The sequence below is a fragment of the Catharus ustulatus genome, chromosome 11 (genome assembly GCF_009819885.2).
Source record: "Catharus ustulatus isolate bCatUst1 chromosome 11, bCatUst1.pri.v2, whole genome shotgun sequence".
Classification (NCBI taxonomy): domain Eukaryota; kingdom Metazoa; phylum Chordata; class Aves; order Passeriformes; family Turdidae; genus Catharus; species Catharus ustulatus.
In genome coordinates this window covers 13,492,357-13,513,519 of record NC_046231.1, presented here as the reverse complement: position 1 = coordinate 13,513,519, position 21,163 = coordinate 13,492,357, and the positions used below count along the sequence as shown (strand labels likewise).

General features: G+C 47.5%; 3 protein-coding genes across 3 annotated transcripts in view; 2 read left to right on the top strand and 1 right to left on the bottom strand.

Moving 5' to 3' along the window:
- Nucleotides 1–1,470: 1,470 nt before the first annotated feature.
- On the bottom strand, nt 1,471–9,455 carry OGFOD1 (2-oxoglutarate and iron dependent oxygenase domain containing 1). Its single transcript, XM_033069348.2, has 13 exons — nt 9,290–9,455; nt 9,013–9,158; nt 8,869–8,915; nt 8,309–8,409; nt 7,796–7,912; nt 6,909–7,000; nt 5,758–5,883; nt 5,320–5,433; nt 4,924–5,003; nt 4,493–4,788; nt 3,489–3,611; nt 2,616–2,674; nt 1,471–2,079 (listed from the first exon to the last, which is right to left on the bottom strand). Exons 1-13 carry the CDS (start codon nt 9,438–9,440, stop codon nt 1,918–1,920), a joined length of 1,614 nt encoding a protein of 537 aa, XP_032925239.2. The 5' UTR covers nt 9,441–9,455; the 3' UTR covers nt 1,471–1,917.
- A 109-nt stretch (nt 9,456–9,564) lies between these two features.
- NUDT21 (nudix hydrolase 21) lies at nt 9,565–17,741 on the top strand. The gene is made up of 7 exons (XM_042779621.1): nt 9,565–9,802; nt 11,945–12,145; nt 14,209–14,272; nt 14,937–15,026; nt 15,674–15,749; nt 16,103–16,217; nt 17,447–17,741. Exons 1-7 carry the CDS (start codon nt 9,687–9,689, stop codon nt 17,466–17,468), a joined length of 684 nt encoding a protein of 227 aa, XP_042635555.1. The 5' UTR covers nt 9,565–9,686; the 3' UTR covers nt 17,469–17,741.
- Nucleotides 17,742–19,251: 1,510 nt separating this feature from the next.
- The window catches only part of AMFR (autocrine motility factor receptor), a 28,219-nt gene continuing 26,307 nt past the window's right edge, over nt 19,252–21,163 (top strand). Inside the window, exons 1-2 of the mRNA XM_033069795.2 lie at nt 19,252–19,598; nt 21,039–21,131. Coding sequence (XP_032925686.1) covers nt 19,377–19,598; nt 21,039–21,131 — 315 coding nt within the window. The 5' untranslated portion in view covers nt 19,252–19,376. The remainder of the gene's footprint in view (nt 19,599–21,038; nt 21,132–21,163) is intronic.

The window sequence follows — 21,163 nt, the reverse complement described above, 5'->3', positions numbered from 1 at the left end:
TTGTCTTGTTCTAGGGGAGAGCTCAGAGTAAGAACTGTTTTCTTCCCAGGAAGAGCTACTGCCCCAGTAGGCAGAAAAGTACCTCAGAAGCCATGATTCAGAGAGTTCTGTCCTCATTTCAGGGTTTGTTTCTAGCTTCATCTCCTTGTCTTTGTAAGTGGCAAAGGAAGATTAAAACTGAGGAAGAAAGTTTTGGCACTGCTGGCTTTGGGAAATGAGTCGGAATATGAACAAGAATTGCAACAGCACCTTGGGGCAGCCACCTCCCAGCCATCCTTCCTGCCCAACACAGCATGAGGGAGTAGCTAGAAATTAGCAACTGTTCATCCTCTGGCATGGAACTGACCCTGGAACTAGAGTCATGCACAGTGCTAACAGCAGTGTTGGCCCCTTGCTCTGGCACCTGTGGGGCTGAGATACTTTGGAAGCAATGGCAGGAGCTCCTGCCAACTGCCTCAGGGATTCCTTTTTAGAACTTTGTGTATTGGGGTCGAAGCTGAAGGTTGTTGCTCCTGTATCTTCATGCAGACATGCCCACAGGACATCCCACCCGCTTGGGAAGGGTGCAGAGTGCTCTTGTCAACAGTGAGCCTTGCTTTGAGTTTACTGCTCCTGTGTTGTCAGCTGTGGTCTTACAGCACTGTGGTGGCCTCCAACAACAGGCCTGGAATGGGAGAAGCAGCAGACTTTAATCCAAAGCTACCCTCTCCCCACCCAGGAGAGCAATGAAACATGCACACTCCCCAGCTCACTGTAAACCTGCACTGTCTGGCTTGCATGAGCTAAAAGAACACCTGTCTCTCAGTGCCAAAAAGTTTCAGGCAAGCAGGTGCAGGCCAGGGCTGAGCCTCCAGCAGGGTGTTGTGCACTCCGGCTGTTTTCTGAAGCTTTGGTACAGCTCTGCTGCACTTCTTGGTGGGCTGGACACCTCAGAGGTGAAGTCCTTGCACTAAATGGGGGGCAGGTGCACAGTATTCAAAACATGCAGGAGAGTGCTGCAGCAAAGCCACACTCACTGCCTTTCTTGCAGTATTTAGCACAGGATGTGGCTGGCTGCTGCCTCAAACATCTGAGCTGATCTCCAGTGACAGAAGCCATGTTAAAACCCAGGAGATCTCAGGCCATAACTAAAACGACACAAGGCCATGTTGTTGGGTGACCTCCCTCCTACCTGTGGACACCAAGCCAGTAGAAGTTGTCTCATTCTTGCTTCCAGTCCCTCGCCCCTGTTCTGAGGCTACAGCTCAGAGCTGTCTGCACACCCACCCACCGTGTGTGCAGGAGCAGGTTTCTTCTTGGCTGTTCAGCTTGTAAATCCTTTGGAAAAAGGGCTGCATCTAGGTCTGTCTGCACAGCACTTAGCATAATAAAGTCCTGCTCCTTGTTACGGTGCCAAGTCCTTCCCAATGCCTTTGCAGCCTCACTGTCTTCCTTCCCAACTCCACAGAGTTGTGCAGCTGGAAAAACCTCATAGTTCCCAGGGCGGCTTCTTTATTTTTGTCTTAGGAACACAGTTAAGCCCCAGAAAATGTCCTGGGCATTTTGTAACAGAACTTGCCTGACCAGTGTATGAAGCATTTAACTGACCCATTTCCTTTTTTTTTTTTTTTTAATAAAATTGGTCAGCACCTTGGGCAATGTACAGTAATTCTCACCCTGATGGGTCAGAGATGCCACTGTGCTGCTCCCATGAGAACAGCTGGAAAGCTGACAGTTGTGTGACAGCCTCATCCCCAGAGCATTAAAAGCAGTTGAGAGTGTGTTACAATTTCCATTTTTGCAGTAAAAAAAACCACCTGCCCCCACATTATGCAGTGTGATGGAGTCGCATGAGCGAAGTTTGTCTGAGCTGAACTTCTGGGTAGGAACCTGCCCACCACCACCACTGTTCTCTGTGACAGTGGTTACAATGCACCATCACTCATAATAAACAAAGGAAAAATCCCAAAATCCTCTTCTGGTTGGATGCTTGTTCAGGCGTGCCAAGCTTCGATGGTTGATGTATTTCACAAACTTCATCGTTTCTTTGTCTCTATAAACTAAGGCCAAGCAGTTGTCCTCTGGATTCACTGTCAACAGCTAAAGGACACAAAGACAAAGGAAGGAAATCAGTTTCACAAAACTAATTTTGATAAAATTCTTAAAAAAACAAAACAGTTTCAAAAGTTAGTTAGAACAAAGTTCTGGTGTTAGAAAATGAACTGTGACACTATTTTCATTTTAATACCCTTTACCTGAAGCATTGTTTAAGGGCTTCTTACTAGTATGACTGCTCAGCACTGTCTCTAGTACTGATGGTGAATGTGACCCCAGTGAACAGCATTTCCCTGAAAGGGTTATTCCTGCTACAGCCTTGTGGCCCTTCAGCCTTCCCAAAGAGCCCTGGATGTAGGTGCTATGAGGCACTCCCAGAGCCCAGGTCTCTTGCTTCAGCTGAACAGCAGCCTCTTGAAGCTGAGGCCAGAGCTTCACACAGGAGCAGTGACTGGGGCAAGGAGGCTACAGTGTGCTGCTGAGCACCCTCAGCATTTTGCTGGCCTTATGACAAAATGTAATTATGTCTCTCCACCCTAAACAGTTTTATCTGATTTGTAGCTAACAACTGAGGTTCTTACCTCTTCATCTTCACCTTTAGCAATGTAGGAAGTAAAGCCACCATATTCAGGATCCCAGTCTTAAAATAGAAAAGAAAAATTCTTAGAAATCTCAGAGTTGTGCAGCTCCATGCAGCCTTCCAGGAGATGCCATTTTTTCACCACAGTTACTGGATATAGGGTAAGTATTTATCATTCTATTTGTTTTCTTCAGTTAAGAAACAACTTGAAGCAAATGTACTGGATTTGTTTTTTATGGTAGATGGACTATTTAAAGTTGTTTGGTGCACTGCTCCTCATCTGTAGAACACTTCTGCCCTAGCAGATACGCCAAGAATTTCGGTATAATCACATGTGCCAGATGGTTTCAGCTGCACATTCTGGCCTCATCTGGTCTAAAATGCTTGTGTTTAGATTTTTTTTTTTACCACTATCTAACTAGCAAATACCTAGACATGACTAAAGGAACTTTCGAAAACCCTGGGCTTTGTGAATTGGAGGTGCAGTGATAATTCTGATGAGGACAGGGGTGAAATACTCGTGGTGGGCAATGTGGGCACCTGATCCTCCAGCGTGCCCAGAGCCACTGTGAGCCATTGCTTAGGAGAGGAACGGTCTGGGAGACTCAGCCTTTCCCTCTGTCCAAGCGCCACCTCCTGGTGAAGTGGGAAAGGCCAGAGATGATTCCAAGGCCACAATCCCAAACTTTTGCACGAGGACTACTGAAACCAGGGTTTATGCGAAGTGAGGACTTCGACAAAGTCTACAGATACTTTCTATGTAGAAAAAAGCAGGGAAATTTTGGCTGTTTTCGCACTGCTGAGAATTCAGAAGTCATTCCTTTATGCAAACCTCGTAAAAGGAGAGTCTGACATCTCTATCTCATCTACTTACCTTCACAGCCACAGAAGAAGAGCAGGTCAAGAGCAAATTCTGTGGCTTGAGAGTCATGGACAAGAGTGTAGTGCCCGTGGGTCCAGCGTCGCAGCTCCCCTGCACACACAGGGGTGCCTGACCCTAGGAAAGGCACAAACACCAGTGAGAGCCATGAAGCCACATCAGCTCAAAACATGTGAGGAGTTCAGTGATCTCACACCACTGTAAAATTGTCTGCTGGCCCCAGTACAAAAAGGGTAAAACCACAGATCACATGTCAATATCTTTCCTACAGGTGACTCTAGGTTAAGTACTTCAAACAGTGTGTAGGAGTGGGACCAAGATTTGCTCCAGCCTTCCTGCCCGGTAAGTGTTCTGGTGGGATTTTTTCAGTAGGACTTGTCTTTTTATTACCTTTTATTCCAGTGTCCACTAACTTGCCTGACTTAGTGCAGGATGAGCACTTTCAAAAATTCTACCCTTAAACTTCAGAGTTGCTGTTTCAAGTAAACATTACCAATCAAAATCCAAAATTAATCTAATCTTTGACAGTTGTCACTGCTGACAACTAAGTGGTTGTTTAGGCTGGCAAGTGTTTTCTGAAAGGCTGAATCCTAGTTTTAGATATCAATTTTCTAATTCTAAAATTATTTTACTTCTAATTCTGATCTGCTCACCTTTCTCTTTTGGATTTATTATCTCATACAAGAATATGCTTTATATGAAGTGGGGGTATGTGGATTTAGAAACCAAGTAACTATTGACAAAAGATTAACAGCCCCGCCAAAAGTCCCACCCTTAAAACTTAGGTCTGTTCAAAATGGTATCTTCAAGTTAGTCATTGATTTACTCCAAATTCTTTTGCAATGGTGACTGATTTCAGATAATCAATCTAACATACTCCAAGTCACATGTTTAAGCTGGTGCCTTGTGCTGGTTACAGTACAAGGTGAAACACCAGTTCCATGAAAATCACTGTGAATTTTGTTTGAATCCTTTCACACTGCTGCTGCTCTACTCACCGCTCTGCGTCTCACCGTCCTGTGCTTCAGGGGTGTTCTCAGCCTGGTGTGGCTGATGGAGATCGCCATTAGCTGGTTGTTCAGTCTCTTCCTGCTCAGGTTTGGGACTACTGTGCCCAGTGGTGTCTGCTGCTTGTCCCTCCCCAGCATCTTCATCCTCATCAGAGGGAGCAAGGAAGTGCAGTTTTAGGCCAGTGAAGTTGGAAAGCAGTAAAAATAAGGCCTCAGAGCGCAGCAGCTGCAGGAATTTCTTCAAGCTGTCAGGGAGGCTGTCTTCCTCTGCTGCCTCATAGAGTCTGAAAGACAACAGATGTATGTCCTTGAGGGAGAGCCAACAAGGACCATGTCCAGAGGGACAACATTGACCAGTGCAGCCTCATGGCAGCTCCTGCTCAGCCTGATCACCAGGTGCAGTGCGCTGTCATTCCCACCTTTTATTGGCTGGCCCACGACTACTCCACTGGATCTCTTTGCTCTCCAGTGCTTCACACAGTAGTTGGTATTTCTCTTTCTAGGAGAAAGAGATGCAGAAATGTTAATATTTAGCTCTCAGGAAAAGAAGGTTGAAGGCAAATGTTTTATTTTTGCTGAGTCCCCATGCAGCAGTGTACAGGCAGTCAGAGGGGATCATTCCTCAGAATCAGAGTGGTTTGAGGTTGGGAAGAGCCTCTGGAGGTCACCTGGTCCATTCCCCTTTAGGTGTGAAACTCAGGTGTTTTGTTTTAACAGATGTGCAAGCAAGCCCTTTCCCAGCCTTTGTGCCACGTGGTATCTGCCAGCCCTCTGACAAGTTCAGGCAGATCACTTCAAATTGAACCTGGGCTCACCTTAAGAAAGTCTTTCAGGAGAATTTCTGATCGCTCTTCAAATTCCTCCTGGATTTGAGCTTGGGAGTCCACATCCAAATAAACTGGATTGATCCACTCATACAATATTTCATGCTGGAAGGAAAATGGATTAGAAGATTGAATTTTCAAAAGTGAAGAAGGTTCCCCAATTGCCCTTATCAAGCTGGCCACAGGGCTAGATTCCTACACACAAACATAGTCCATTGCACCACAGGTATTCACCACATTTTCTGAACTACTGTAGGTATGCAAAACATACAAAGATGCATAAGAAAGAAACTGGATACAAATATGGACAGGAAACAAAAAGGACAATGGGATAAAGATTAAAGCATCCCCAGTGCATTGATGCATTCCCTAACAGGTATGACAGGAACAAGACAGAGACAGAAATGCAGATATAGGCTTGTTACTCACATCATAGGGGATGTGTGGGCTCCTGGCCAAGGGGGCTTCAATGTGCCGTGCAGGTCTGGCCACAGAGGGGCCGTGGAACCAACCACTCACTGACAGGCGGCACTTCTGCGACAGAACTTCTGACACCTGCAGAAAAGGCAGCAGCACAGCACTGCTTACAGCAACCAGCTCTAACAGGTACCCACTGCACACACTGAAATGTCACACAGGGCTAGACCAGGACACATTATCAGACAGAGGCCTATTGTCCTGAAGTCCATTGCAGGTTTCCAGAATTTCAGTCTTTTACTCCAAGTTCACAGAGAATCCATTCTCTCTCTTCTTCTGAGAGAGAGAATGGATTTTTGAGTTATGAATTTTTAAAACAAAACTAAATCACTACCTGAAAACAACCAGGGCAGTGACCAAGTAGATGCTGCTGCTAATCAACAACTGTAGGACATGAATGACACAAAAATAACCCCCTAAGTGGCCTAGGTCAGGACATGCCCAATCTATATCACTGATCATCTTCCTCTCTAGCTTTCTGTTCTCTGGCCCTCTTTGATACAGTCCCTGGTACTCTCAGGTATGCAAGAGTGTCAGATTTCAGTCAGGTGTTTGTGTCACACAGATCCCTGAATTACTCATCTTGTTCCCAGGCATTCTCCTGACAAGTGTCTCAGAGCACTCTTTAACTGTATCAGCATTTCTGCTGCAGGGCACTGCACCATGTCTGTGTCACTGAGGGGGTACAGCCAGATCTGCACAGTGTCCTTGCACTGTTGGCAAAGTGAGGGATGGCTTGAGGAGCTCTTCTGGTGCAAAGTCATGACCACTACATCAAAAATGTGAGCTGGTTTAAAAGAAGCCAACAAACAGGAACAAGTGAGAGCCAAATTCACAACAGTGGCTTGCCAGGATAGTAACACAAAATAGAAATGGAAATTTTTCTTTCCCAGGATCATGCAGCTAGATTGATGGTTTAAAGTTGGCTTTGTTGGTTCTTGTCCACCTTAAAGTCCTTGAAGCCCTCTCTTTAGCACACAGTGATTAACATGAGCATCCACTCTATCCACAATTCTTCTCCCTTCCCATCGGGATTTAATAACACACAGAATGAATAACCACAACAATGAGGAATAAAAAATTAACAATACACAGTTCCTTGCCTGGTGGAAAGAGACTGGAGACACTTCAAAGAAAACCAGTGTGTTCCATGAAGGCACTAATGACTTGGTGATTTGCTGTGGCTGAAAGTGTTCTGAGGAAGAAAACATACCCTGGTTAAGATATGAACTGGGACTTTTCTCTGACTTCATGACTCTGACTGGAGGGACACCTGGGTGTAAGGGATGGAGCTCAGAGCAAGGGCTTGGTGAGGAATCAATGAACCTCTGCATGGAGACAGGAAGAGAGTTGGGGCCGTTCAGCCTGGAGAAGAGAAGGTTCTGGGGCAACCTAAAGCCTCTTCCAGCACCAAAAGGAGCTACCAAGAGTGCTATAGAAGGACTTGGGACAGACTAGGGCATGGAATAACAGAACAAGGGAGAATGGCTTCAAACAAAGGGTGGGTTTAGGTTAGCTATTAGAAAGGAATTCTTTACTACGAGCAGTGAGGCACTGGCACAGGCTGCCCAGAGAAACTGTGGATCCCCATCCTAGAAATGCTCAATGGGGTTTGCAGCAACCTGGTCTCACTTACAGCAGGTGGGCTGGAACGAGAGGAGTTTTAAGTTCCCTTTCAACCCAAACCATTCTGTGGTTATACTGCTGGGAAGTTGTCATCAGTCTGGAGTTCCAAGAAAATTTTTCTGGCATCACTTCCATCTTGCCTCTACTCTTGACCCTTCCAAAAGTTTGACTGCTGTGGCCTGCTAGCACTGTCTGCAAAGCCTACTACAGCCCATCCCTAAGGGGCACATTTTACTCATACATCAGCTTCTCTGAATGAAGGAGAAACTCTGTATCTCCCTTCTACTGTCTGAGGTGAGTTGCTGCAAGGGGCACATAAGTTTCATCTTTTTCATCCACCTGAGCCTGAGCTTGGAGCTTTTACCGTCTGTGCTGTACAGATCCAACGTTCCCCCATCACTTTTCTCCCAGGGTGGGACGAGGTACAGGATGAAAGCGATTCTCCGACCTTCCAGTTCATCATCGTGGCACAGCAAGACATCTGCAATTACACACGTTTTGCTGCTGTAGCATCTTTCCCATATGCATGACTCAGTCCAACAACTGCTTCCCAGCTTTGTCCCCCCAAGGATATGACAAGAAAAAACACGTTCTTTCCAAGAACTGCATTTTCACTCATCAGCATCACCAGCCTGAGATCTGCAAGATTCACTTCTGTGGGACTGCACTGCAACCAACAGACTGGACACTCTGAAGGTACAGGCAATTATACACAAGCAACAGTTTTTTCATAATTTGTACTTCATTTTCAGACACTGTTTTGCTGATGACAGCCTCTGGGACCCTCTAGAACTGGAATAAAATTAGGTGTTCTACAAACATTTTGTTTCCTACACATGCACAGAAGCTTTAAAGAAAGGATGAGTTATAGACTGACCAGTATATTCATATTTAGCACAGGATATGTCAATAGTTGGCTCCAGCTCTATCTGGGTCACAGCAGAAAGCCACACTCGGAATTCTTCACACAGAGCATGCCTGAGAAGATAAGAACACAGTAACTGTCCTCCTGTGTTATAAAACGTATCATCATAGACTAAACTAATTTCTTGTCTCCCTGCTAACTATTTAAACCATTACAGGTACTGTTGCTGAGTGACTGTGTGTTCCTGAAGAACCACACAGGTGCTGGCCAGGAAAACAGCCCAGTGCTCTCAGCACTGCTGGCGATAACCAGCAGCAAGCATGCAACCAGTCGGAAGGTGCACCGGGAAGGGCTTCAGAGGTGACAGATGCAGGAGAGCTGAGTACGGATGAAAGCTGAACAGATTTCAGTGCCCATGACAAGCACACAGCAGATTCAGCGCTCCAGGGCCGGTTTTTGGCCTCAGTACGGGGCAGAAGGCGGCGATGCCGCGGGCCCACCCCGCAATCAGCTTCCCTGTGGAGCCACCACGGCTCTTCCCCACGGCCGAGCGGGCAAAGCCCGAGCTTTACCTCAGGGCGGCGATGTGGGGCTCCGCGCTTGCCCCCAGCTCCTCGGACTGCGGCGGCCCATGGAAGAGAAGAAGGGACGGGGGTTAGGGTGGCTCGGCTCGGCCCAGCTCGGCCCGGCCCGGCTCAACTCGGCCCTGGGCCCACCTGCCGCAGCGAGAGGAGGTCGTTGCGCCGCCCGCGGAAGCCGAGCCCCAGCAGCTCATCCCGCAGCGCCTCCGCGAAAGCTGGGCCCGCCAGAAAACCGGGAATGACACCGTGCCGGAACGGGGCCGGCTCCAGCACCACCGCTTCTGCAAGGGAAAGGCCGTCGGTGAGGGGCGGGGAGCCGGGTCACACCGTACCGTGCCGGAGCCGCTCCCCGCGGGCCCGGCCGGGCCGTACCGTGCCGGAGCCGCTCCCCGCGGGCCCGGCCGGGCCGTACCGTGCCGGAGCCGCTCCCCGCGGGCCCAGGCCGCCCCCGCGCGCTCCCGCAGCGCCGCGTCCCCGAGCGCCGCGCAGAGCTCTGCGTGCGCCTCGCGCCTCCCGCGCTTGGCCGCCGCCGGCGCTGCCGCTCCGTGACGCTTGGTGGCCATGGTACCGTCCGGCCGGACTACAACTCCCTGCGGTCCCCGCGCTTCGCCCGCCGTGGCCAATCGGATCGCGCGGCGGCGGGAAGGGAAGCCGCTGGCCAATGAGCGAGAGAGACGGGGGCGGAGCGCGGCGGGTCCCGGCAGGCGGCGCGCGGCGCTGAGGGCTGGGCGGGCGTTAATGGCGGACGCCGCTCCCGCCGCCCAGGACTGATTGACCGCTCCCGCCGCCTGTTCCCGCCGCTTCTCGCCATGTCCGTGGTGCCGCCCAACCGCTCGCAGACCGGCTGGCCCCGCGGGGTGAACCAGTTCGGGAACAAGTACATCCAGCAGACGAAGCCGCTCACGCTGGAAAGGACCATCAACCTGTGAGCGCCGCCTCGGGCCTGCCCGGCTCTGCCCCTCCCGTCCCGCCCCGCTGGCGAGCTCGTCCCCGCTCCCTCAGCGGGCTCGGCGGGCTTTCCCCTCAGTGCCCGTCCTGCCAGGTCCGGAGGGTTCCGGCCCTTCGGAGGGCTGGGGGCACAGCGGCGGCAGAGCCCGAGTGCCGCTGGGGACCCGCCCTGTTCACGGGGGCTGCTGAGCCGCGCTGAGGGTACTGAGGGCATGCTGGCCTTCGGGGGAGTGTGGAGTGTTTGGTGTAAAGGCTTTAGTGCTTAGAAACAGCGTCTGGCTCGGGAGGTGTGAACCCCAAGTAACACAGGAAAGGTTTAGGTGTGTGGAGCATCACAGAGGTTTTCGCGCTCTCATAGGCATCCAGAAAGGCGGCAGAGAAGGAGACAGGGTTTATTCTTGGCCTCGCTGGGATTTGGGCTGAGCTGGGCAGTCAGTAGGATGTGGCTGGATGTGCCTGGTGTTTGTAGATTGTCTGGTAAGGTGTTGAAGTTAAAATTCAGAGTGTTTGCTACCACAGAAAATCGTTATAGATACAAACTTCTTACTAATAACTAGTCGTGTATTTTTTATGAGAAATCATATATTTTTGCTTCTTCCAGTAAATTCTGGTGGATTTAGGATGTGTTCTTTGCTATGTGCATCTGTCAAGTTATAAAAATCATCAAGTGTTAGCTGCATTTAAAATATTAAATTTTAGCTATTAATCACTGACACTTTTGTGGGTTTTTTGATGTAGCTGAGTTTATTCAGAGAGTCGTGTGAAAATTCAAATATGAACTTCAGGAATTGGAATATTTCTCTTGGGTTTCTAAAGCAAAGACTTGTCATGAAGCTGTGTTAGCAGCAGCATTTTTTAAAAGTCGAGGCTGAGAGTTTTGATGTATAAACTAATGCACCTACATTAGTATAGTATGGGTTAGCATAATAGGTTATTATTAAAGCCATTTGTGTATCTAAAACTGGAAACAAATGGAAAAAGAAATGTAGATGGCTTTAAACTATAAGTGAAAGTGGGGGAGCTTGTTAGTAAATGAATCTGTGGTTTGGCTCACTTGTTTGCATGAGAAAGCGCTCTCACAATGGCAACTGGCTTGTTTTTTTAACCACTGTAAAACATGAGGAAAATTGGAGGAGGAGGGGGGCTGGAATTTGAGGAGGGAAGAGTGTATGCTACTAAAGTTTGACACGTTTGGGAAAAGAATCCATGCCAAGAAGCATCTCAAGGAAAACCTAAGATCAGTCATTCTGTTAATTCAGCTGCTGTGTGCCCTAAGTCAGTAAAACCATGGTAATAACTCATCACCGCTCTGCCCAGAACTATTTTCTTCTCCCTTTTGACTTAGCTGGCTGATTCTGTCTTTCCTCCAGGTCTCCTGCCATCAGACCTCTCTGTTACATAGATTTAATTGTACCCTAACACTCCCCTGTTGCCCTCTGTGCTGTCTTGGACTGACCCATTTCTTGCCTAACCTTTCCTTTCTTTTCTGTTTTCAGTTCCTCTTACCTGGAGAAATCGCTGAGTTTCTGCTGCACTGTCACAAGAGTGCAGGGCCCCAGCACCAGCCCAACAGAGATCTGCTCCCACTCTTACCCCAGGCTCCCAACCCTGTACTCAGAAACTCAGCATTTCTCCTCTTCTGTGATCCACATGTCTGATTTCCCACTTCAAAACAAAACCACTTCTAACAGTTTAGTTCTCAGGCTCTCATTACATCTGCGGGAAAAAAACCCTGCAGTCCTGTGCAGCTCCCTTCCTTCCTTCCCAGCAGAGTTTTTCCTCCAGTCTCTTTTCCAGCTCCTTTCAGAGCTTCATCTGCCTTTTCCCTGCAGCGTGGAGATCAAAGAGGGTGGCTGTTGAATGACAGTTGGTTCTGTGCTTCTTTTCTTTCTTTTGAGCCTGCACCAGGCTAGAGTGCAGCTCAACAGGACTGTCTGTGCTTGTGTGTTCCATAGTGCAGATCTCCCTGGGACAGGGGCCTCATAAGCCACCAACAAAGATTTTAGCCCCTACACTATGACTTACCCATCAAGCAATGAAGGGTCGGCCTCAGGCTAGATGCTGTGTCATGGTGATTTAAAGTTAGGTTATGCAGTAACATTTTTTCTCCCCCTTGCAGGTATCCTCTGACAAATTACACGTTTGGCACAAAGGAGCCTCTGTATGAGAAGGACAGTTCCGTGGCAGCTCGGTTTCAGCGCATGAGAGAAGAGTTTGACAAGATTGGCATGAGGCGAACAGTGGAAGGAGTTCTGATTGTGCATGAGCACAGGCTGCCCCACGTGCTGTTACTGCAGCTGGGTACAACTTTTTTCAAGCTGTAAGTGTCTGTTTCTTAAGTGTGACTTTAGTTTATTGTCACAGACCACTGAACATGTGGGACAGAAGTTAAACTGTGGCCAACTGCTCAGTGTTTTGAATGGGATTCATTGCTTGTAAAGACTTAGCCTGGAAAGTATTTTTTGAATGATGGAGTTTTAATCTAAAGTGTGTTTGACTGTGCTGGTGAGGGGGATGATTAAGTTTGGAACTGACTGGGAATCTTAGTTACAGTGCATCACTACAGTAAAATCTTGTTTAAAACTCAGTGTCAGCAGTTGGTGTGTTGTACCTGCATTGTGAAAGCTGTAATGCTTCAGTGGCTTACACTATGCCTATAAAAATGGGTAAGTGGAGGTGAAAAACTAACTCCCTGTAAATGCAGAATGATACCTGTTTACAAGCTAATGGCTGAGCTGGGATAGCGAGAAAGGTAGGCATCTAAATTTGAGAAAATTGCTTCAGTTCATCTCATAATTATCACAGCCAGAGTGAAGTTTTAGTGTTTGAACATGGTTGTAGTGATGGTGGTGATTTTATTTTTTAAATTAGATGGCCTTGACTTGTCTCATATTACCACGCTCATGTTCTTGTTCTTCTAACATTTTATATTGTTCTCAATTTTGTGTGTGTGTTAAGTATAATTTTACATCTAGATTAGTTTTTGCCATCTTGATTTGAAGGATTGTTGTGGACAAACTAGGCAAGACTGTAAATGATGTGCAAAATGCTGTAATGATGAAAATGAGTACAGTAAATTCACGAATACAAGCCGCACTGATTATAAGCCGCATCTCTGGGTGTTGGCAAATATTTTGGTTTTTGTCCATAGATAAGCCGCACCCGAATATAAGCCGCTTTGTCGTTCGCAGCGAGGACCCGCGTGCAATTAGTAACAGAGCCACGGCAGGGCGGGGTTTACTGGCTGAGCTAAGGCTGTGCAGGCTCGGCCCGCTAGGGGCCGCTGACGGGGCCAGGTGGCCCAGCCCGGTGCTGCCGCTCGGGGCCGGCCGCCGCTGCCTCTGGGCTCGGTCACCCCGGGTCGGCGCTGCCCCGCGGTGGCAGGCAGGGACGGAGCTTCCCCCGCTCCTACGGCAGCGGCGGCGGGCGGGGAGGGAGCTTTCCCGCGCCCGTGGCGCCGGCGGCGGGCAGGGACGGAGTTTCCCCGCTCCTGCCGCGGCGGCGGCGGGCGGGGACAAAGCACCCCGTCGGCTCCCCGAGCCACAGCAATGGCTGCGCGGGGCTCCCGTCGGCTCCCCGGGCCACAGCAATGGCGGCGCGCGCTTCCCCCCGCTCCCCGGGCCACGGCAATGGCGGCGCGGGCTTCCCCCCCTCCCCGGGCTGCGGCAATGGCGGCGCCGGGCCCCCTCCGTCTCTCCCCTGGGCTGTGGCAGAGGAGGAAAGAGAGCTCTCCCGCCTCTCTCCCCGCCCCCCGTGCTGCCTACAGGGAGCCAGGCTCCACCCGCAGTGCAACAGAGTAGCGATTTGTAACAATCGCAAAATGCCGACTTTGCAGCTGCTCGGCTCAGCACTCTGGCAGGCACTTCTGAGGTTGTATTAGCCGCTCCTGATTATTAGCCGCATTTCCGGTTTAGGAGCAAAATCTTAGTCAAATTGGTGCGGCTTGTATTCGTGAAATTACTGTAATCCTGTATCATTTTCCCACGAGTTTTATTTTCTACTTCCTGTGTGTTTCAGTGAGTGCTGGTTTTGTGATAAAAACAAATACAGGCAGTATTTACAGCTTCTGGTTATTATTGTTAAAACTTCACCCTAAAAGGGTCCCAGTTACTGTCACGTGTATTATTATGCTTTGTCCTGCTGAACTGGAGGTATTTTATGCAATGGTTATTTTTTAAGGGACATAAATAGCCATTTTAGTTTCAGTTTTGGTGAAAACTGCTGCTGTCTTCAAATTAAGCAAAGCTAGCTCTGGAGCTTTTGACTTAAGAGCCACAAGTGAATTTGTAACTCCTTATCTGGAAGCATACTAGAACTTGCCTATGAATTGCGTTGTAAATGCAATAGAATAACTTTAGCTTTCATCATTGATTGTTTTAACAGACCTGGTGGTGAACTGAATCCAGGAGAAGATGAGGTAGAAGGGCTCAAACGCTTAATGACAGAGGTCTGTTTTCTTTCTTTATGTTGCTATAGCAGAATTGCATTGTTGCATTATTTTAGAATTACCAGAATAAGCTAAAGCATTAGAGTAGTGTTCTTACCACTGTTGTTGTTTTGTTGCTTTTGTGATGTTCTCAGGTAGTTAACAAATAAAGCAGTCAAGTTTTCATTTGTCTGCATCATGAGTGTGGCTGACTCCTACCTGCTGCTCAAGTCCTGTGTTCATTTGCAGCTTTGCTTTCTGACTGGCTTCAGGCAAGTGAGTGTAGAGATGAGCAATAAAATTTGTTGTGGAGGACAATTAATGGGGACTTGTCTTTGAGATAGTCCTCCCAATGCACCATTTTCTCCAAGTAGCTAAATTAATTCTGCTAGATAATCTAACAATGTATTTAATCTTCCCATTGGTCTGATAGGACTCAGAACAACTGAGTACAGCATAGATTTTGAAAAGCTTTGTAGAGTGCCCTTGTCCTATCAGGTGAGGCTTTTACAAAAAAACTCACTTTATACAAAAATACTCTACAATTCTATTGGAAGCTGTCTCAGAGCAGTTATGAGCTACATCAGACACATATTACAGCAAGTTTTCGTGGTTCCAGTATGTGTTTACTAAAGCAATTTGCTTGAGGTAGTTTGAGGTCTGATTAGTACTGGGTTTTTGATAGATACTGGGTCGTCAGGATGGTGTTCAGCAAGACTGGGTGATTGATGACTGCATTGGCAATTGGTGGAGACCAAACTTTGAACCTCCACAGGTGAGTACTCCCATGGACTTCCATCTTCTTTGGTCAAATTCTGTTTGTACTTCTAAAAGGCTTCAACATTCCAGATGGGCTTCTTGAGTACCTCTCCATGAGCAATTAGTTCTTCTGGGTTTTGCCTATTTCATCTTTATGTGACTGAAGAGGAACTACAGTCTTATTTTTAATGGAAACTCCTGTCTCCCTTCTCACACCTGTCCTGATGGATGGGAAACCACTGGATGTAGTAGCTTCCAGTTCTATGCTGAGACAAATGCACCATTCCTTTTGTAGCCACAATGGAGACTCTTGCACTGCTGCTTATGGAACAGATGCCCTGTGAATAAATTAGTCTCACTACCCTATTTCTGAGTGCTTTAATATTGAAAATCCTTGCTTAGTTTGTTTTTATGCATTTCTATTTTATTGGGTTCTTTTTACTGCTCATGACATTGGTGCCACTTTAGAGCCTGTCAATAGCTGTGACAGCAACAGCATTCCTTTCTTAAGTACTTTCTTATGAAACTGGTTTTCTTTATTTGAAGGAACAATATATGACATTGAAAGCTTGTACAGGGCTTGATAATTTATAAAGTAGCACTTAAGATTACACAATATTTTTCAAAGCTCTGCACAACTGTTTTTTACCATTTTTCTTCTAGTATCCATATATCCCAGCTCATATTACAAAGCCAAAAGAACACAAAAAGCTTTTTTTGGTCCAGCTTCAAGAAAAAGGTAAGTGTTTGTTTGCATTAAATGGTTGTTTTTTAACAATGTTTAAATGCTTGCCTTTCACACAAGGAGAACCAAGCTGTGATTATATGCTTAGTTATTTGTGGTTGATCACTGACATAGTTAAATGCTGGTATTTGTTTTGAAGGCAGATTATCCTTTGAACATCAGTTCTTAGTAAATTTTCATTCGTGTATCGGTCTGTGTACAGCATGTGAATCCCACATTTAACTAGAAAAGGAATAAACCTGCTTGAGTGCTCCATGTAGTGAACTTGTTTTGAGGTCTATAGGAGACAATACCTTGGCTGAATGTGTGCTGTTTTTTCTGATTCGTCGACTTGTATTTGTTTTTAGCTTTGTTTGCAGTCCCCAAAAATTACAAGCTGGTTGCTGCACCATTGTTTGAGCTCTATGACAATGCACCAGGATATGGACCCATTATTTCCAGCCTTCCTCAACTTTTGAGCAGGTATGTTGTATTTGTATAGTGGTTCTTGGGAACACATTTGCCATGGGACACCAGAGCAAGGCAAGGTGCTGCAGAAACCATCTTGAAAAGGTGACATCTATCCCAAAGATTCTGCTTCAGATGAGCTGTGATGGACAATTTGGAAGCACTGATCACAACTGGCTAGCACCAAAGTCCTACCTTGCAGTTGTAGCTGAGGAAGACATGGAAGGCAGTGAGGATGAGGCTGTGCACAGACTGAGGAACAGCTTCTTGTAGCTGCTGGAGACAGCTGGAGAGTTAAAGCCAGGATGTGATTTTGAGGCATTGATTTAGGTGTGCATGTTACCACAGCTTTGTGCTGGGTTTTTTTTTCTAGTAGAGTTAATGAAGTGTGGCATCTTTATACACAAATGGCTATAGGGACAGCTGTATTTTTGCCTTTCTCTTGCAATGTATACATGCTTTGACTTTGTTACCTGGAAATGGCTTGTGGCTTGTCTCCAGAGCTCACTAGTCTCACTGGTTTCTTAAGAGAATGTTCAGGCATGCCAGGAGTCCCGCAGCCTGCCAGCTCTTTCTCAGGAAGTACTTCTGTCACCTACCTACTATGATGAAAAAAGTATGTTTAGCAGAATGTTAGCACTGGTGTTGCCCATAACATTCTTGTTTCTTGCTGAGTACTTCTTTTCTCTAGCCCAGCTTTTGGCTTCCCCTCCTCTAAAGACAGCAGGTAGTTCCTTTTGAGTACCAGCAAAACACTGTTGTGCAGGTTGGGCAGTGGTGCAACAGACACATCCAAAGGCTGGGCATCTGGAAGCTGAGATGGATGCTTGCTTCCAGTTATTTATGAAACTTAGTTGGGAAAAATTCTCTCCTCAGTATGTCTGCATGTTCCTCTCAGAACACATAAGGTTGGCCTGGCAGCAGAAATGCTGCAGAAGAGTTGCTGATGGAGGAATGTAACTCTCACTGTGATTTATGTATCTATGAACCTATTTTAGTAGATGAAATGTTAATAATTAGTTCTTCTGCAACCCTAAGAGAGTTACACAATGCTAGGGTAGGATTGGCTGTTAAAAATTATTCTCCCTGCTATACTGTAAATCTGTCTTATTAAAAGATGCACTTTTGTCCTGTCAGGTGGAGACTTATCCAGAGCAGAAACAAAACATTTGCTTATTCATTCAAAAATGCCCTTAAAAAAAAAAAAGGAAATTCCTCACTTGGTATAATCCTTTTAATTTTAGGTTCAACTTTATTTACAACTGAATTCCTATATACCTGAAGACTCCAGTAGAAGAAGCCGTCTCTGTGAGCACAGCTTTGAACTGTAGAGAAACGATTATGTGTAACACAAGGATTTTTTTAAGTCATTCTGTTCATGAAGGCCACTAACGAAGCATTCTATGGTATGAACAGAGAAGTGAATCTCAACTGTTTAGCTAGAGAGATGGCAATGGGCTACCAGTGTGTTTAAATCCCTTTTCATTGTAATACTCACCAATTTTTTGTTTTGTACAACATTAAACAATATGGTCAAGATTCTGTTTGTCTTGGGTTTGGTTTGGTTTTTGTTGTTGAGTTTTGGAGTTTCACTTTTTTTCCCTTCTGTTTATTAGTTGTTTTATTTTTTCTTATTGCCTCTTACTTTTAGGTGCATATTTTAAACTTTATTACTTTTCTTCAGGGATACAGATGATCTTGGAATGAGGAGGAGCTAAGCCATTCAAGGCTCTTTCAGATGCTGCAATCTCTATCCCTGATCCCTGAGCAGGGAATATCTCAAGGATCAGGGAGAAATTAAATAGCATAAGTGGGTTCAATAGCGTTTTGAATCTTAATTAACTTGGAGACCAGAACTGCTTTTTTGAGGGAGAATGAGTACTTAAAGGGAAGTGCAGCTTTTACCTTTTTTTACCAGAACTGATCTGTTTGTACAGGGCTTGGAGGAGATGCACCTTAAGACAGTAACAACCCCAAAAATGCTGTTGAACGGCTCTGAGATACAGTCAAAATAGGGAAAGTAAAGTTTATTTTGTATATTTTTCCTTAGCTATGGGACAGAATTATGATCATGCTTAGCCAATACCACATGCAAGTGGTTCCATGTTATGCTGTCCTGTGCCATCTCATCCTGCAAGGGATAGCCACACTTTTGCTTTTTCTCAACATTTCAGTCTCTTGTAGGCAGTAAATATCAATCTTTCTAAATCTGGTGTTTTTACATGCCTGCTAAACATAAAGTCCGGTTGGATGTGACACTTCCCAGTGCTTTTAGTCTCCCATAGTTTTACTTAATGAGTCTTTAAAAGATTTGTTTCCAAGTTCTGCCTCTGATCAGAAGATGCACTGTTGCTTGTGCACTGTCCTCTTTTATGAAGGCAGAATTCTCTGCTGCCAAGAGAACTGAATCTTGCCAAAGTGCTTGGCTCTGCTGCCATCTGCACTGGTAAGCAATGTACAGAACAATCCTGACAGCTTGGTGCTTTGGTCAAATTGAATCTGTGCAGTGTGGCAAATGTACTGCAAATGCTGGGAAAGGTAGTGCAAGGGCTGTTCACTTTGGTCCTATGGATAGAAGGGCCAGACAGATGGTGAGTAGAATGTATGGTTTCTTAGCTGCCAGCTGGGGGAAATGAAGCTAGCAGGGAAGTGGAAAACAGAACCCTTTCCTGCCTGTGGAAGTAAGGACGGGCAGGTGGAAATTTGGAAGTCTTGGAGCTGCAAGAACAAGGATCAGAGTGCAGCTTTTGAGCCCTGGCACTTCAGAGCACCTCTCACCTTGCCACACGGTAGTTTGTGAGACTAATTCTTGTTCCAGGCTCCTGTGGAAGAGCGCTCCAGCAGTCTGTACGCGCTCTCCTCTGCCACGCAGCCCGTAGGTCTGGGGACTCCCGCAGGCCGCTCTGCTCCCCCCGCGCGGCTCCGGCGGCGCGGCCGCTGTCCCGGGCGCGCGGGGTGCGGGGCAGGGCCGGGCCGGTGCAAGCGCCGCCCCGGCCGTGACTCAGCGCGCGGGGTGACGGGCGGACGCGGCGCCCGGAGCCGGGGCGGGGGGTTCGGGCCCGGTCTCTTTGCTTTCTCAAGCGCGGGCGGTTTCGCCCGGCCCCGGGGAGGGGCGGCGGGGCGGGCGTTTAGCCGGGGGAGTGCGGCGGGCCAGGCGGTGGCGAGGGCTCCGCGATGCCGCTGCTGTTCCTGGAGCGCTTCCCCTGGCCCAGCCTCCGCACCTACACGGCGCTCAGCGCCCTGGCGCTGCTGGGCGCCGGCCTCAGCGCCTACCGCGCTCTCAGCCAGGCGCCCGGCGGGGCGGCGGGCAGCGAGCCGGCCGAGCCTCAGCGCTGCGCCGGCCCACGGGCCCTGGACGTCGCCTACTACCTGCTCTCGGACAGCCTCTGCGTCTGGGTGAGCCCGGGGCGGCGGCGGGGCCTGCGGGCCCGCGGCCTGCGGGGCTGGCATCGGCGTCGGCCTCTGCCGGCACCTCCCCGCGGCCGGGGGGAGGCGGGCGGCTCCGGGGGCTGGGTCGTTATTGTTGTTTGAAAACTGCTCGCGGAATCGAGAGGGGATTCGGCTGGGTTTCCCCTGCCCGCGCCGCTTCCGCAGCCGCTTCCCTTCCTGCCTGGCCGGGGCGGTGGGGCAGAGGCAGAGCCGAGCGCCCCGAGAGTTCAGCCCGCGGCTTGTGCTGCTCTCCCCGGGCGGCCCCGCTTGTCCTGCCCGGGGGTTTGGGAGAAGCTGTTGGGAGCGTTTGCCGGCGCTTGCTGGGCTTCAGCTTCGCCTGCTGTGCTAGAAATCTGAATGAGGGGCTGTCAGGTATTCGAGCCCAAGCCTTGCCTGCCTTTATTTGTTTATTTTTTAAACAACACTGAAAATCTTGTAGGTAAAAGGAAACATCCTCACCATTTAAGCAAAACAAACAAACAAACAAAAATTTTCTTTATCTTTTTAAACCCAGATCTCGTAATGGTTTATGAATTTTGGCTTACTGATTTGTAGTTGAAATAAAGGCTCAAGATATTGGAAACCTTGCCGAGTTGTTGCTGTTGAACTTTTCATGTGTCTGTCACTCAAAGGTGGCAGTAGTTGGACATCTGCTTCACAACATACTTACTTGCTTGACTGTGTTGCTGATTTTTAATATACCAAACACATTCCTTGTATTGAAACCTGGTCTTGGGGCCTTAAGATCCCTGGAAAAGTTTATTGTATGTCCTTTGAAAATGACAGGGCAAGGCTTAATCATCCACCTTTTAGCCTTTTTAGCGTCCTGCTTAGGTCAAAAGTTAATTACAGGTGCCTTTGCCAAATGTGAGATAGCCGTTTTCCCAGGCCCATGTGTTCTGCTTCTTGCTACTTTGCTGTAAAGAAGTTTATCAAGAAAGCCTCAAGCAGTTGTTACTGAAGGGGTGTGTGCTATTCAGCATTTTTTGAGGCAACCTCTGAATCCTCTTACTGTAACAACAGATTCAAACTGGATTTTTCTCATCTGCCATATGTTGAACAAAATGAGCATCTTGGTGATCTCTAAGTTTTGTCCCCATGTTCTTTTATGAAATTTCTTAATCTGTATGAAGTAATTTATTGTGAAGAGGTAGAGCACTTTGTTGGCTTTATTGTTGTATCAAACTGACTGTGTTAGTATTTCTAGAAAAAGAGTAAAGCTAAGTGACTTATCAGCTACTTCATGTGTCTTGGAAAAGGCCAGGCTTTAAATTTCACCAAAAAAAGAGGCAACTGATACTGTTCTGTGAACAATGGCAGGTTTTGTTAGACTCATTCATTCCCCTTCTCTTCCTTCTTCTAAATAGGGCGAAAGTATTTGTTGCTGACTGCTTTATTTCTTTCCAGGTGCTGGTGAACACTGCGTGCTGTTTTCTGATGCTGGTTGCTAAGCTAATCCAGTGTATGGTGTTTGGTCCTCTTCGTGTCAGTGAGAGGCAGGTGAGACAGCAAACAAGGAAACAGTGAAACAT